General features: G+C 39.3%; 1 protein-coding gene across 1 annotated transcript in view; it reads left to right on the top strand.

Moving 5' to 3' along the window:
• Nucleotides 1-13619, top strand: part of LOC309716786 (F-actin-uncapping protein LRRC16A-like) — an 88169-nt gene that overhangs the window by 50846 nt on the left and 23704 nt on the right. The window contains exons 16-25 of the mRNA XM_082550819.1: nucleotides 741-845; nucleotides 1141-1210; nucleotides 2539-2620; nucleotides 2714-2813; nucleotides 4006-4060; nucleotides 5887-6059; nucleotides 7060-7128; nucleotides 9580-9673; nucleotides 9849-9947; nucleotides 10156-10284. Coding sequence (XP_082406945.1) covers nucleotides 741-845; nucleotides 1141-1210; nucleotides 2539-2620; nucleotides 2714-2813; nucleotides 4006-4060; nucleotides 5887-6059; nucleotides 7060-7128; nucleotides 9580-9673; nucleotides 9849-9947; nucleotides 10156-10284 — 976 coding nt within the window. The remainder of the gene's footprint in view (nucleotides 1-740; nucleotides 846-1140; nucleotides 1211-2538; nucleotides 2621-2713; nucleotides 2814-4005; nucleotides 4061-5886; nucleotides 6060-7059; nucleotides 7129-9579; nucleotides 9674-9848; nucleotides 9948-10155; nucleotides 10285-13619) is intronic.

Here is a 13619-nt window from a genome sequence, read left to right as displayed (position 1 = left end):
ACAGTAGGGTAGTAATTTTTGTTTTCCATGATGTGATAGTGGAAGATGGGCTTTGACCTGGAAGAGTCTCTTATTGCTGTTAATACAGCACCCACTGAGGCTAATGTTTGATTCTCCTTTCTGTCTTTATGTATAGGAGTACTGGCTGAATCAGTCTTTTATTTATAAGGGTCTGTATGTTGATGTGTGACACCTGCTGGTAGTCAAGTGTCATCACATCTATGTGAGTTCAAATTCTGTGAATTTGCACTTGATTGTTGAGATTTTGTGACTGGCAGATGGGTGAGTGGTGGAGCTTTTTCCCCCAGTGTGTCTCAAAGGAGTCGAGGACTTTATCAAAAGAAGAGGTGGAGGATGGAGGGGAGTGAGGATTGGGTAAGCAGAGTAAGGTAAAGAGGACCTGACTATAGCATGTGGAAGAAGATGGAGGCTAGTGAAGTGTAAGGAAGAGCTGAGCAACTAAGCACGTCCAACTAAGAGTTGCAGTATATGTGGGACCCATCTGTGCTGCTTGATTGGTAGAGCTACAACTCCTTATCTGAAACATCAGATAAAGTTGGTCATGAGATTTTAGAGTAGTACAATCTTAATGTTGTCATGAATGTCTTCTGCATTACTGATCCTTTTGCTGGTACCACAAAAAAGCGAGGAAGCAAGCTTGTAGACTTAGTGAAATTCTATCCGATGTTGACTCTATGTAGTGTCATTATTTCATCCTTATTCTCTTTTTGTTTCTGTAGGAAAGGCAAAGACGTGCCCCCGTCCTTCAAGCATTTCTTCAGTAGTGCCGCATCTCTCACCTCCATCAACGTGTCAGGAACCAAGCTGCCACCAGAGGCTGTGAAGTGAGACAGCGATTCATTCACTTTTAATGTGTCTGAGGGCCTCCTTCCAAATTCTCAGAGCCCATTTTGAAGCATAGATACCATTTAAATGCCGCTTGTCTCGTCAGCCCTACAATGACTAACTCTGAGTTTATTGTTTTCACTGAAAGTAGTATTACATGAATTATATAAAAAATATAGAATTTGAATGAAGGCCATCTGGTCTTACTTTCTCCTTACTTTTAAAATTATCTCATTTTTCATGTTTTGAATTATAAATATGTATTTTTAACTGGAAATAATGTCATTACTGTAGAGCGCTCCTACTTGGTCTGGCCAGTAACCCAAGTGTGAAGGATGTCTCTCTAGACCTCAGCTGCTGTGAGGTAAGACGCAGAGAGTGCAGTGCGTGCAGGGCAAGTAGGGAACTGGGAACTTTCATGGCACATTTGCAAAAATAATATATTTAATATTTAAATAACCATTTATTTACTAACCAATGAGACAAGTGATATTTAGCTGTAGTTTTGTTTCTGTAAGTGTGCTTCCAAGCTATCATTTAAGAGCGCTTTTTTAAATACTACTAAAAAAAAAAAGCGCAAAAAGATGATACTCGTCCAATGCAATCGGCTTTTTAGGATCCACTCAAAAACCATTTGACAGGCTAATGATGCTGCAAAGAGGCTGCATAATGGAGTACTCGGCAGACAACAGGGAGGGATAAAAGGTGGAGAGAGGAACAGTGAGAGGGAAGGGTGAAGTTTGAGTTGGGGATTTGGGATGTGGGGTCAGTTTCCAGCTGTAGTTGTTCTGCCGTAACTCTCAAACACACACATCAGCCTTCACCTTCCCCTGCTCCAAAAAGAGAAAAGACAGCTCTCTGCAGATTTATCTTGATCGCTAAAGATAGCTCATAACAGATTACCCAGGAAATCCGAATCCAGATCCCCACAGAAACCTTCCCAAACCAAAGCTTTTTTGGGGGGAAATGACGCAAGCGTCCCTTTTCAATGCCTTAATGAACCGTTTGGTGGGGGCGGACAGAATCTGTTGTCTGAGTGCGATCGCAGCATGCAAAATAAGGACTCCCCGCTGAGTGTGTTGCATGTGCAAATGCGTGTCTTTGATAAGTGAGTGTGTGGCCAGAAGAATGCTCATTAAGCATCTGTGTGTTTTGTTGTTGGTAATTGCTGGCTTGCTTTTGACATGCTGTTCTCTCCCTCTAATGCTTCTGTAAGCTTGGCCATTGTGTAAGTACTAATGTGCTCACTCTTAATAATTAACACGTCATTCTTCCTTTTTTCATGTGCACGTTTGGCTTTTTTTTTCCCCTGCTGATCTTATGCTTAGTGGAGCTTTTTTCCCCTCAATATTTTGCATTAATTAAAAGCTACAGTTGCTCTGAATGATCTGTGCAGCTATTTTAAAGAATGTGCATTAAGTCATAGTAAATTGGATGTGTGTTACTTGAAATAATCCTATGCAGATGTTTTGCATTTTGTAATAAAGGAAATTTTAGGAGGTGCACAGAAGCTTACATTTTTGTTGTGTACTTGAATATATAGTTGAATTTTTTATGAAGCATTCAATCCTTTGTGGAAGTACTGTGACCTTTTGTGTTCATATTTTCCAGTCACAGTGCAGGATTTGTTTGTTTCAGATGCTTGGCGGTAAAATGAACATATTACCACAGTTTGTTTTCCTGTGCTTTCAGCTGCGGTCTGGAGGATCTCAGATCCTTGAAGGTTGTATTGCTGAGATCCCAAACATCTCCAGCCTGGATATCTCTGACAACGGTGAGATGCTGGTGATCATGCTTATTGTAATCTGTATTTACTAATCTCAAAGCAGAGGTGTATTACAGTACAACATATACCTTTCATTTTCAGGATTAGACTCAGAGTTGTCCACTCTGCTTGTTTGGTTGGCCAAGAACCGGTCTATCAGACACCTCTCTCTGGGCAAGAACTTCAACAACATCAAATCCAAGTAAGGATGCAGCAAAGGAGGAGGTGGTGTTGAGCTGTTGTGCACAGCTTGGAGCTTCCGCTGAAGTCAAAGGGAAGGCCAGGATTGAGTTTTGCTCTATATCCTGACTTGATTCTGGGAATAAAACATTACAAACAATCAAGAAATTAGGCAAGGGTTGAGTTTAAAAGCTCCAGTACAAATCATTGAAGTCTGGCTTTTCCTCTTAGCAACTGCTTGTTTACTATTTATTAGTATTCTGTGAAGGTGAACAACCAGATATGTAAGGCTACGTTCACACTGCAGGTCTTAATGCTCAATTCCGATTTTTTGATCAAATCCGATTTTTTTGTCTGCTCGTTCACACTACAAATAAAATGCGACAGCAAACACGCTCTAGTGTGAACGCTCAAAGCGGCCCGCATGCGCAAAAGAAGACGTCACACAAAAGTGCTCTGTTTGGACCCAGAGCAAACAATATTGTTTGACTGATGGCCCTTAATATAAAGACTTCGGACTTTACGTTTCCCAATTTTTGCTTTAAGTTATTTTGTTATTTACATAATAATGTAAATAACCTAATAATTATCCTTATTGCTGTTTTAGAGAGGAGCGGTGCTTCAAAGGATAGTTGCAGATTTCTGTCAGAATCTGCCGATTATACATCCATCCATCCATCCATTCGCTTCCGCTTATCCTTTTCAGGGTCGCGGGGGGCGCTGGAGCCTATCCCAGCTGTCATAGGGCGAAAGGCGGGGTACACCCTGGACAGGTCGCCAGTACAAATAAAATGTTCACGTTGTCTTCCCAACAGTTTCACTGACATCTACACTGGATGGCCAGGAAGCGTTCACGATGTCTTCTCGGGCGCTTCTCCGGCGCTGATAATTGGTGTCTGTCTTGTGTCAGTGACGTAAAAGACGGATTTAATGCGACATGACCGTTCAAACAGCAGTCGCTTTCTAAAAAATCGGATATGTATCGGATTCAGTACCACATACGAAAGTGACCCAGATCGGATTTGAAAATATCGGATTTGTGCCGTTCATACTGTCATAGCATGATCGGATATGGGTCGCATAGGGTCAAAAAAATCGGATTTGATGCGCTTTCGCCTGCAGTGTGAACGTAGCCTAAGAGGATTTACAAAATGTCACTAGGCTGAAAAAAATCATTTTATAGTGTTTATATACTTTTTCTTCTGTCTGCTTAGAAATCTCGCTCCAGTGTTGGACAGCTTGGTTCACCTGATTCAGGAGGAGGAGTCGGTGAGTTTTTCCATTTCTCTCTCTGTGTGGTCAGCAACCATGTGACAACAGAGAACATCTTAAATACAGATATCACAGAAAGGCAGCCAGGGGCTAGAGCAAGTCCCTGAATCTCCACCAGCTGCGCTCCAGCTGACCACTGACCTCACCAGTGGACGGTTATGTTGCATGTTTTGCTACACTGATCAATCAAGACACAGTTCAGCATGGAAATTATGCAAGTTGGTCTCAAAATTTTAACCCTTGTCATTGCACACTGCAGATTTTCAACTGGTAGTGCAAGCCCAGTATAAATATGTCATTAAAAGAATTTATATGGTAAATATCCAACATCTGCCTAGCTTAACTTGGCATTATGGGTACAAAATTGGGGAAATCCCTGTTGTTTTAATCAACTTAGTTCACCAATTTATTGATGAACTATTGCTATGAAGCCACTATTTGCATCTCTCAGGCTTCAATCTCCCAGTCCTTTTTTCCCTTTTTGTTTTTCAAGCGTAGAAAGGGATGCCACTAGTAATTACTTTTGTAAGCACAGCATACTGATACTATCATTATATACCTTCCTTTGCCTGCACTTATTGGTGTACTTGCATCTTAATTGTGCCCTGCTTTCTTTTGTGATCAGAGAACATGTTTAAGCCAGTTTTTATTTGCGGAAACGCAGAGATTTCAATCTTGTTTCGTATTTACAGAAGTTAAGCAAGAATTTTCTTCCGTGGCTATTCCAGTGTAAACTTCTCTATTTATATTTTTTGTTTGTGTTAAATGTTTTTAGTGAAACACGAGCGGATGAAGGCTGTAATTAATTCTGTGCTTCCCCAGAGAAGCTCTAATCAAGTAATCCTCTGCTTGAATAACCATGTTGACACTGGCCTTTCACACGGTCATCACCACACACACTGCAATTTATAGTCATTATCTCTAAATTTATCCCATGAATATGCCTTCTGAGTTTCATTAAAAGGAAATCCTTCATGTCAGAACAAACAGCCTTTGCTCTGTCGCCCCATTCGCTTTGTGAGCGCATTAACTGTTAGTTTGCTCTGTTTAAAGCTCTCTATATTTAGAGCTCGTTCCCAACACAGGAAACCATGAGATGTTAATTTCATTGCCAAGATCAGTTATTAAAAGAAATAATGAAACCTTTCTCATCCAACAATAGGTCTCTTGTATTTCTGTTGCAGCTCATGGAATGAGCATGCGTGCAGGCCTTGACGTGACTACAGCTGGATATTTATTTATAAACTCAATATAATTGAATTCAAAGAAAGGGTATCCAGTACACTTCTTAGTTACTATTTTTACAGGTTATGCGCTCTACATTTATTATTTTGAAAGTTGAGATAAGCTGAAACTGTAGGGATTAAATGAAGTTTGCAGTATTCAAATCTGTTTTCTTTTTTAGTTTTTTTTGTTTATGAAAAAACCTGAGAGTTTTATAAAGTTTCTGTCATGTCCAGCTTCATTATCACATTTTCTTTGTGGTAAAGATCATAGGGTGGGCCGATGGAAACATTATTAAACTGTAATAAAGTGATGCGAATTATTTATTGTAACAGTGACTAAGCTCTTGAATGCTTTGACTGGAAAACAGGTCAAAATCGCCAAAATCAAAGGAGTTCCTATTGAATGCTTTCCAGCAATGCCAAAACATATCAAATACTACTTGACGGCCACGCATGTTGACATGTTTACTGTCCTGTATTAGTAATTTTGAATGCATTTCTCCCTTTATATTCATAATATGTACCCACTCTAATCACCTTTACCCTCTCTTGTCCCCACACACACCTTTTGTCCCTGTTAAATCTTGCCCTTCCCAGCCCCTCAACTCTCTGTCTCTAGCAGACTCCAGGCTCAAGAGTGATCTCACCATCATTCTCAATGCTTTGGGCAGCAACTCCACGCTCACAAGGCTTGACATCAGTGGGAATGCAATGGGTGACATGGGGGCCAAAATGCTGGCTAAGGCGTTACAGATCAACTCCAAACTCAGGTAGCTGTGCAGGGGTCAAAGCTGCGCCACATGGTTGTAACTTTTTAAAACTGCTTGTTTCATAAGCTGAGGGGCTTCTAAGAGTTCCAGTTTAAAAGCAACTTGTCTAGTAGCATCTAATAATAAAGATATGAAGCTGGACATAGATCCACATTAACCCTAGAAGACTAATGTGCAGGTTTGTAACACCATCAGTAACACGATATACCCGATGAAACATATGTACTTTTCTCCTATTCCTCCTTATTCAGCATCTCATAAAATAAATAAAGGTATCATGGGGGTACCCTATAAAAAGGCTCTAAATTTAGTGGAAAATTAGGGAATTATTAACAACAAAATTCCTTAAAAAACTGAAAAGGACAATGGAACTGGGAATGTCCTCACTTCTAGGGCCACCCATTCCTGGCACATGTAAAACTTGGAGGCACGATCTCCCTGCATCAATGACATTTTTTGATGGAGAAAAAATGACCAAATGACTATTATTTATCTATTTATTCATTTATTTATTTATTCATTTATTTATTTATTCATTTATTTATTTATTTATTTGACTACATGAATTCCCCTGGAAATAACCACAAAGTGGTATTTATTCATCATGTGGGTGAAAATCACCTGACATTGGTGTTCTAGGATTAATAAACCTGTGTAATTACTGCTGTATTAATAATGCAGTAACTAAAATAGGCTACAATATTTACAATGCCCTATATACGAATTATTGCACAGTTATTTGTATTCAACAGTCCATATCTTATACTTACGTATATTGTTTTGACACAGATTTTGCCTTTTGCCACTGTGCAGTTAAATATTCAAACCACTATTTTATAGCCCTTTTCTTTTTTTACCCCCTTTTTTCTGTATAAAATCCCTATAAATGTTCTTTAATGCCTATGGGTAATCAGAAGATAGCAAGTAAAATCTTGTAAATCATCTTTGAGAATTAATGGCTTCCTCTGTTCGGGTCATACTGTGTGCTTGTTTTGAGCAGGACTGTGATCTGGGATAAGAACAACACCAGCCCTCAGGGTCTGCAGGATGTAGCAGCCGCTCTGGAAAAGTAAGTAATGCCGTCCATGCTTATAAATGTGTTGTCTATTCAAAATTAAATCTTTAAATGTATAGTGCTTCTATAATGCCTTTTTTTCTTTCTTTTTTTACACCGTGCATGCTTTTGTGTATAACATTAAAACTGCTGAAGGAACGGATGTGTAGTTACTGTAGCTTTTGCAGCCCAGATGGGGGTTTTTCTTTGTGCAGAGCAGAAGGAAAGTCTGAGGTTTGTTTAGACAGGAGGAAAAGATAAGAGGAAGGAAGGCGCAGAGAGGAGAGAGTGACACATGCAGGGAATACTACAGAGACACAATGACATGAAAGTGTGCTGAGGGAAAGAAAGCGTGATACATTAAGACATAAAAAAGTAGAAGTCAAAGCCAGACAAATCAGATTTTGTTTACCGTGCCTTCAGATTGTGTATCTGGATGTTTGTGCGTGTGAATAAATTTGCTTCTGGGATGTGTAGGTTCATCCACCTCTTTCCTCTTTTTCATCTCCTCTCTCTTTGTCATATTCTCCCAGCAGCACATATCTTCATTTCCCCTCCGAGTCTCTGTGCTGTATTATTGAAAAAATAATTTCTTGTTTCTGATCTCCGTTCGGTTCAGCAGTGCAGCATCGCGTGTCTTTGTTTCCTTTGCTCAATTCGCCATTTTCCTCCTGTGTACCTTGCATTCTTTAAAGTTTTTTTCTCTCCAGATATTCAATACTGCAATATAACAGACAGTTGGAGTATTCAAAGTCTCCCACAATCCCCAGCATATAAAAGCTATCCACGGGTCTCAGTGATTTATAGAAATTGTTCAGAGTAGATCTGTCTGGTCAAGGCGTGAGGAAGGAGAGCACACATAACAATCTGAATGAATAACAATCATTTATTCAGCCTTTGAGGTTAAAAAATTATTCTAATCCCTTTGCTTTACCTTCATATCGCAACAGGTTTATACACTACCAGTCAAAAGTTTGGCCACACCTTCTCATTTAATGGTTTTCCTTTATTTTCATGACTGTTTACATTGTAGATTCTCACTGAAGGCATGAAAACAATGAATTAACACATATAGAATTATGTAGTAAACAAAAAAGTGAGAAATAACTCAAAACGTGTTATATTTTAGATTCTTCAAAATATCCACCCTTTGCTTTGTTTACTGCTTTGTACACGCTTGGCATTAGGGCTGTGCGATATGACCAAAATCTCATATGCTGATATAAAACATCTATCGTCCGATAACGATATAAATCACAAAAATTTTTATATTTTCTGTAAATTCTGTGAATCTCGGATAGGTGAAGTGTTTCCAGCTGGGCGTCATGTATCTGGAGTCGAGTGTTTTAACCGATGCATGAAACTATACTTTTTTAGACATAGGTTGTAACGGCCGCCGTTTTCTTTGAGTATTTATTAGACGGCGGGGAAAAGCCTGTTCTAATGTTTGAGTCTAAGGTTTATTTTTTAGCACCTGATGGCTCTTTTTTTTGCTTCTCATCCATCAATAATACTTTTTCACGTGATTCTGTTTATTTTGAAAAGTCTCAACAGGATCTTGAGCTTTATTGTGAAAAGTTTATGTGGAAAATAAACAAGCGGACATGCGATGGTTTTACCGTCGTTGTTGCTAACAACAACCCATAAAAACAGTAGTCTGTAGTGTGGTTATATTAAATATAAGAGAAAGAGAGAACTTTAAGAAATTAATATAGCCACTACAATGACCATCAAAACGATGAAAAAATATTGCCGTAAACAGTTTATTTTGGGACACCACGAAACAAACATAGCGTAAAATGAAACGAAAGATGTTTTTATATCGTCATCCGATATATATCGTTATATATGGAACAGCCCTACTTGGCATTTTCTCAATGAGCTTCATGAGGTCGTCATCTGAAATGGTCCAGAAGCAGTTCCCAGAGATGTTGAGCACTTGTTGACCCTTTTGCCTTTACTGCAGTCCATCTCACCCCAAACCATCTCGATTGGGATTAAATCAGGTGACTGTGGAGGCCAGGCCATGAACCCTGACACCACTTAGAGAAGGCCGAGGGTTTGCAGCACTGTCAACAAAGCAAAGGGTGGCTACTTTGAGGAATCTAAAATATAAGACATATTTAGAGTTATTTATTAATTTTTTCTTTGCTACATAATTCCATATATCTTGCTTTATATATTTCTTGTCTTCAGTTTGTATCTACAATGTAGAATTGTAGTACTGTATATATGCTTTTTTGTCTTTGTTTTTCTGCCTTACATGTCTGTCCCTTCATCTCTCCAATCTTAATGTGGATGTAAATAATGTGTGTGATTCTCACTTAGAGATCAGTGACCTCCGCAGGAGTACCAGTTTAATCCAATAATGTTTCACTGCTACAATGCACAATGCGTCTCTAAATACATCACTTTGCTTCTTCTTCATTTTGTTTTTCGTCTGTTTTAAAAAAAAATATCCATTAGGAACTTCACCATTCGTTTCATGCCCCTCCCCATCATCGATGCCTCCCAGGCTCTAAAGGCGAGCCCTGAGAAAACTGAGGATGCCTTACTAAAGGTACATGAAGAACTCCCTCTGGTTCCTGTCTTTTAGAGACTTTTAGTCTTTAAAACATGCTGAATGCAATGGCATCAGTGAAGAAAAACATTCTGAATAAACTGACACTGATTTTAATTTTAATCTTTTATTTTAAGTTTGCTGTCATGACATCAGCTTTGTTTTCGCTCCATAGATTGAAACGTATTTGTACAGGAACCACGAAACAAGAAAATATCTTCAGGAACAGGCTTATCGGCTTCAGCAGGGCATCGTAACCACAACCACACAGCAGGTGAGTGAGGCGATTATTGCGACCCCAAGAAACTTAAACTCTTCTGCTCTGAACTTGAGTTAATATTAAATATGTTGGTGTAGTGATATAGCACTGAGTGTCTTTGCCCCAAGTTATACTAAATTGCATCTGGAAACTCCTCTTTTGAGCATTTTACATGTTGTATGGCACACAAAAACAGTCATCGCTTGTTGTTTTTGTTTTCCAGATGATTGACAGGATTTGTGTTAAAGTCCAGGACCACCTGAACTCTCTGAGGAACTCGGAGACGGACGCCATCTTGGAGGATGTCAGGTCAGCGGAGAGCCTCATCAAAGATGCCAGAAATTCAAAAACGGTGAGGAGACAGCTGAAGGGGTCAAGGATTCTTTATTATCACCAAAGGGGCAATTTGTTGTACAGTCAGCAGAAAACACACTAACATCAATCAGTAAATAGTCAGTAGATACACAAAATCGCTACATTATGTAAAATTACAATTAAGAAGATATTCAAAAGCTCAACGGCAGCTGGGACAAAGGAGTTCTTGAGTCTATTTGTCCTTCACATACAGTTTCTGAAACCAGACGGAAGCAACTGGACGTCCTTTGATAAGAGAAGGCTAAGATCAGCCAGGATAGACTGGGCCTTCTTCAATATCCTAAACTTGTGCCTAGTCACACCTGGTCAAAGGAGCTTGCAAAGAAAAGCGTCTGGACTTTTTTAAGTTGCTTGAAGACGTTTCACCTCTCATCCGAGAAGCTTCTTCAGTTCTAAGGTCAAATGGTGGAGAGTCCCAGATATAAACCTAGTGGGAGTGACCCCCCACAGAGGGACAAAAGGACCCCCTGATGATCCTCTAATCGCCTGAGCCAAGGTGGGAAACTGGGTGTGGGTCCCAATCAGCCAGAGTTTCGGGTGTGTTCATTGTGAAACCTGGCCCCACCTTATCATGCAAATTCCTGAGGTCAGATGGCCCAGGATGTGAGTGGGCGTTAAGGCGCCTGGGAAGGGATCTCAAAACTGGATTATAGATGGCAGACAGTTGGTGTCGTAAACCCCCGCCTCTGTTCAAAGATGGTCGCTCACAGTGGACATAGATGGCTTCTTTCACTCCTCTTTCAAACCATCTGTCCTCTCTGTCCAAAATGTGAACATTGGCATCCTCGAAAGAGTGTCCTTTATCCTTAAGATGCAGATGGACTGCTGAGTCTTGTCCTGTGGAGGTGGCTCTTCTGTGTTGTGCCATGCGCTTGTGAAGTGGCTGTTTGGTCTCTCCAATGTAGAGGTCTGGGCATTCCTCGCTGCACTGTGCAGCATACACCACATTGTTAAGTTTGTGTTTTGTCCAAGCTCCTTTGACTACGATGACCTGGATGACTGAGAACCTTCACAGACACCTAGTCACACCTGCACTTTTGCTGTACACTGTAACTGTACACTGAAGTCTCTAAGAACAGATTTGATAAAAACAATATTCTAATAAAAGTGTTTTCGACATTAAAACCAAAAAGCTTGAGATAAAATATTAATAAAACATTCAGTTAATCTTTACATGCTGTGACCATTCAGTTAAAAAAATGAAAAGGCGGACAAAAGGTGGGCTGCCAAAGATGCTTCCAAAAGTGTTTCTGTTTCAAAAAGCACAAAAGCATCAAGAGGAGAAGCATTATTTGTACTGTAAACACTGGATTATCAATGCATATACGAGTCATGGTTTGTACCAGTAAATGTGCAATGCCCATGCTTACTTTCAGTGTGCAGAAGTCCAGACCACAGCCTGTCAGAATCATATATATTATTTTATGCAATAGATTTAAATTTTCTTCCTACATTTGTTCTAAATCATTGTATTAATTCTACTTTTTTGTTAGTTTTTTTTCTTACTGGAAAACAAAAAATTATGTAGGGTATGTTTGTCTTAAATAATGTACAAAAGAAGTATTCAAAACAAACCAACATTTTCAAATTCACCAAGTATCCTGCGTCATAAAAGATTTTTAAGGTGTATTTGTCAGCTATAGACACATACCAGGCATAACATTATGACCACCTGCTAAGTATTGTGCTGGTCCCCCTTTTTGCATTCAATGGGGCCCCAATCTGAGCTACAGTCTGTTGGTTTAAACCACGCAATCCGTCCTTTTCTGTGAAGAGCACGTTTGTGCATGAGTGAGCCTTGGATGCCCACTGCTGTTCCTTCCTTGGACCACTTTTGATAATAAGTGACCACTGCAGCCTGAGAATAGCCCACAGGAGCTCTGACGCAGTCGTCTAGCCATCACAGTTTGGCCCTCATCCAACTTGCTCAAATCTTTAAGCTTGCCCATTTTTTCCTGTTCCTAATACATCAACTTTACCCATATGGAAAAGATATATATAAATCTTATAAAGTTTGTATCTGTCTTGTGTGAAACTTGTATGAAAAGCATATAAGAGTGAAAACAGATATAAGATCCCTTGAAAAATTATATAATGAAACTTGTATGTTTTGGATACTTACTAAAACAATGTATGAAAGTAATGAGAAAGTGGCCACTTTCATGAGTAATCACATATAAGTTTTTACTATTTCTTTTCCATATGGGTAAAGGGACAAAACGTCCACCTTCACACTAATATAGCCCACCCATCAACAGGTGCCATGATAAAGTGATAATGAGTGTTATCCACTTCACGTCATCAGCGGTTATGCCCGATCGGTGCACATGCATTAGGAAACATGGCTGCCCTGTACTAATATATTGACACACGTACGCAAACTCTATCTTACTTTACTGTCAGTGTTTTATTATATTCTATATGTTCCATTTTAGGGCTGAACGATATATCGCATTTGCGATAATATCGCGACATGATCAAGTGCAATTTTCTAACCGCAAAGGCTGCGATTATACTCTGGACATGTCCAAATTCATGGGCTGCATCCTCCTGAGGCCGCATTTGTAGACCGATTACGTCACAGCGACGCACCGAAGGCTGTCCAAATTACTACCATATCCCAGAATTCATAGCGCGGCCCAGCCAAACTCCAGTTTCCAGCAATGGCGGCCGCTACTAAGTTTTAAAATTACTCATACTAATCTTTCTGGGTCACAAAATAAACTTTTAACATATTTTCAGGCGAGAAAGTAGTTGTGTAAACATCAAATATCAGTGTTTTGTTTGTTCGTGAGTAAATCGGTTTGGCTGAGATTAAAGTTATTAGATTAGATAAAATAAAACTTTATTAATCCCCCGGGTGGGTTCCTCCTTGGTTTTCACACAGCTGACTAAACGTCAAACAGAAAACTTATTAAACAGAAGTATGAGACAGTCGAGAATTTACACCAGTGTCTGGTTATATTTTAGATAGCAAGAAGCAGACGGCCGAGTTTATTAAACTCCACCGAGACAGCGGTGACGCTAATCAGAACTAGCCTTCTGATTAGCTAATCAGAAGGCTAGACCGTCCAATTTCACGCCTTTAAACTTTAAAGGCGTGTTTGTGTGTGTGTTTATACAATTGCTATTATGTTTGCACTTTATGTGTAATGTTACTGACTGCAGAGATCAGTAAGATGTGTGTATTTTTTATTTATTAGTTTTATTTATTTAATATTATTTTTTAATTGAATGACTGTCTAGTAGTTCACAGATGTCGAAAAACTGAGTGTGGTAAAGCCACAGATTTTGTTTATGTATATTTCTGCA

The sequence above is a fragment of the Aulonocara stuartgranti genome (assembly GCF_965226115.1).
Source record: "Aulonocara stuartgranti genome assembly, chromosome: 11".
NCBI lineage: Eukaryota > Metazoa > Chordata > Actinopteri > Cichliformes > Cichlidae > Aulonocara > Aulonocara stuartgranti.
The sequence above is the reverse complement of the archived record's forward strand: the minus strand, read 5'-3'. Positions and strand labels throughout refer to the sequence as shown.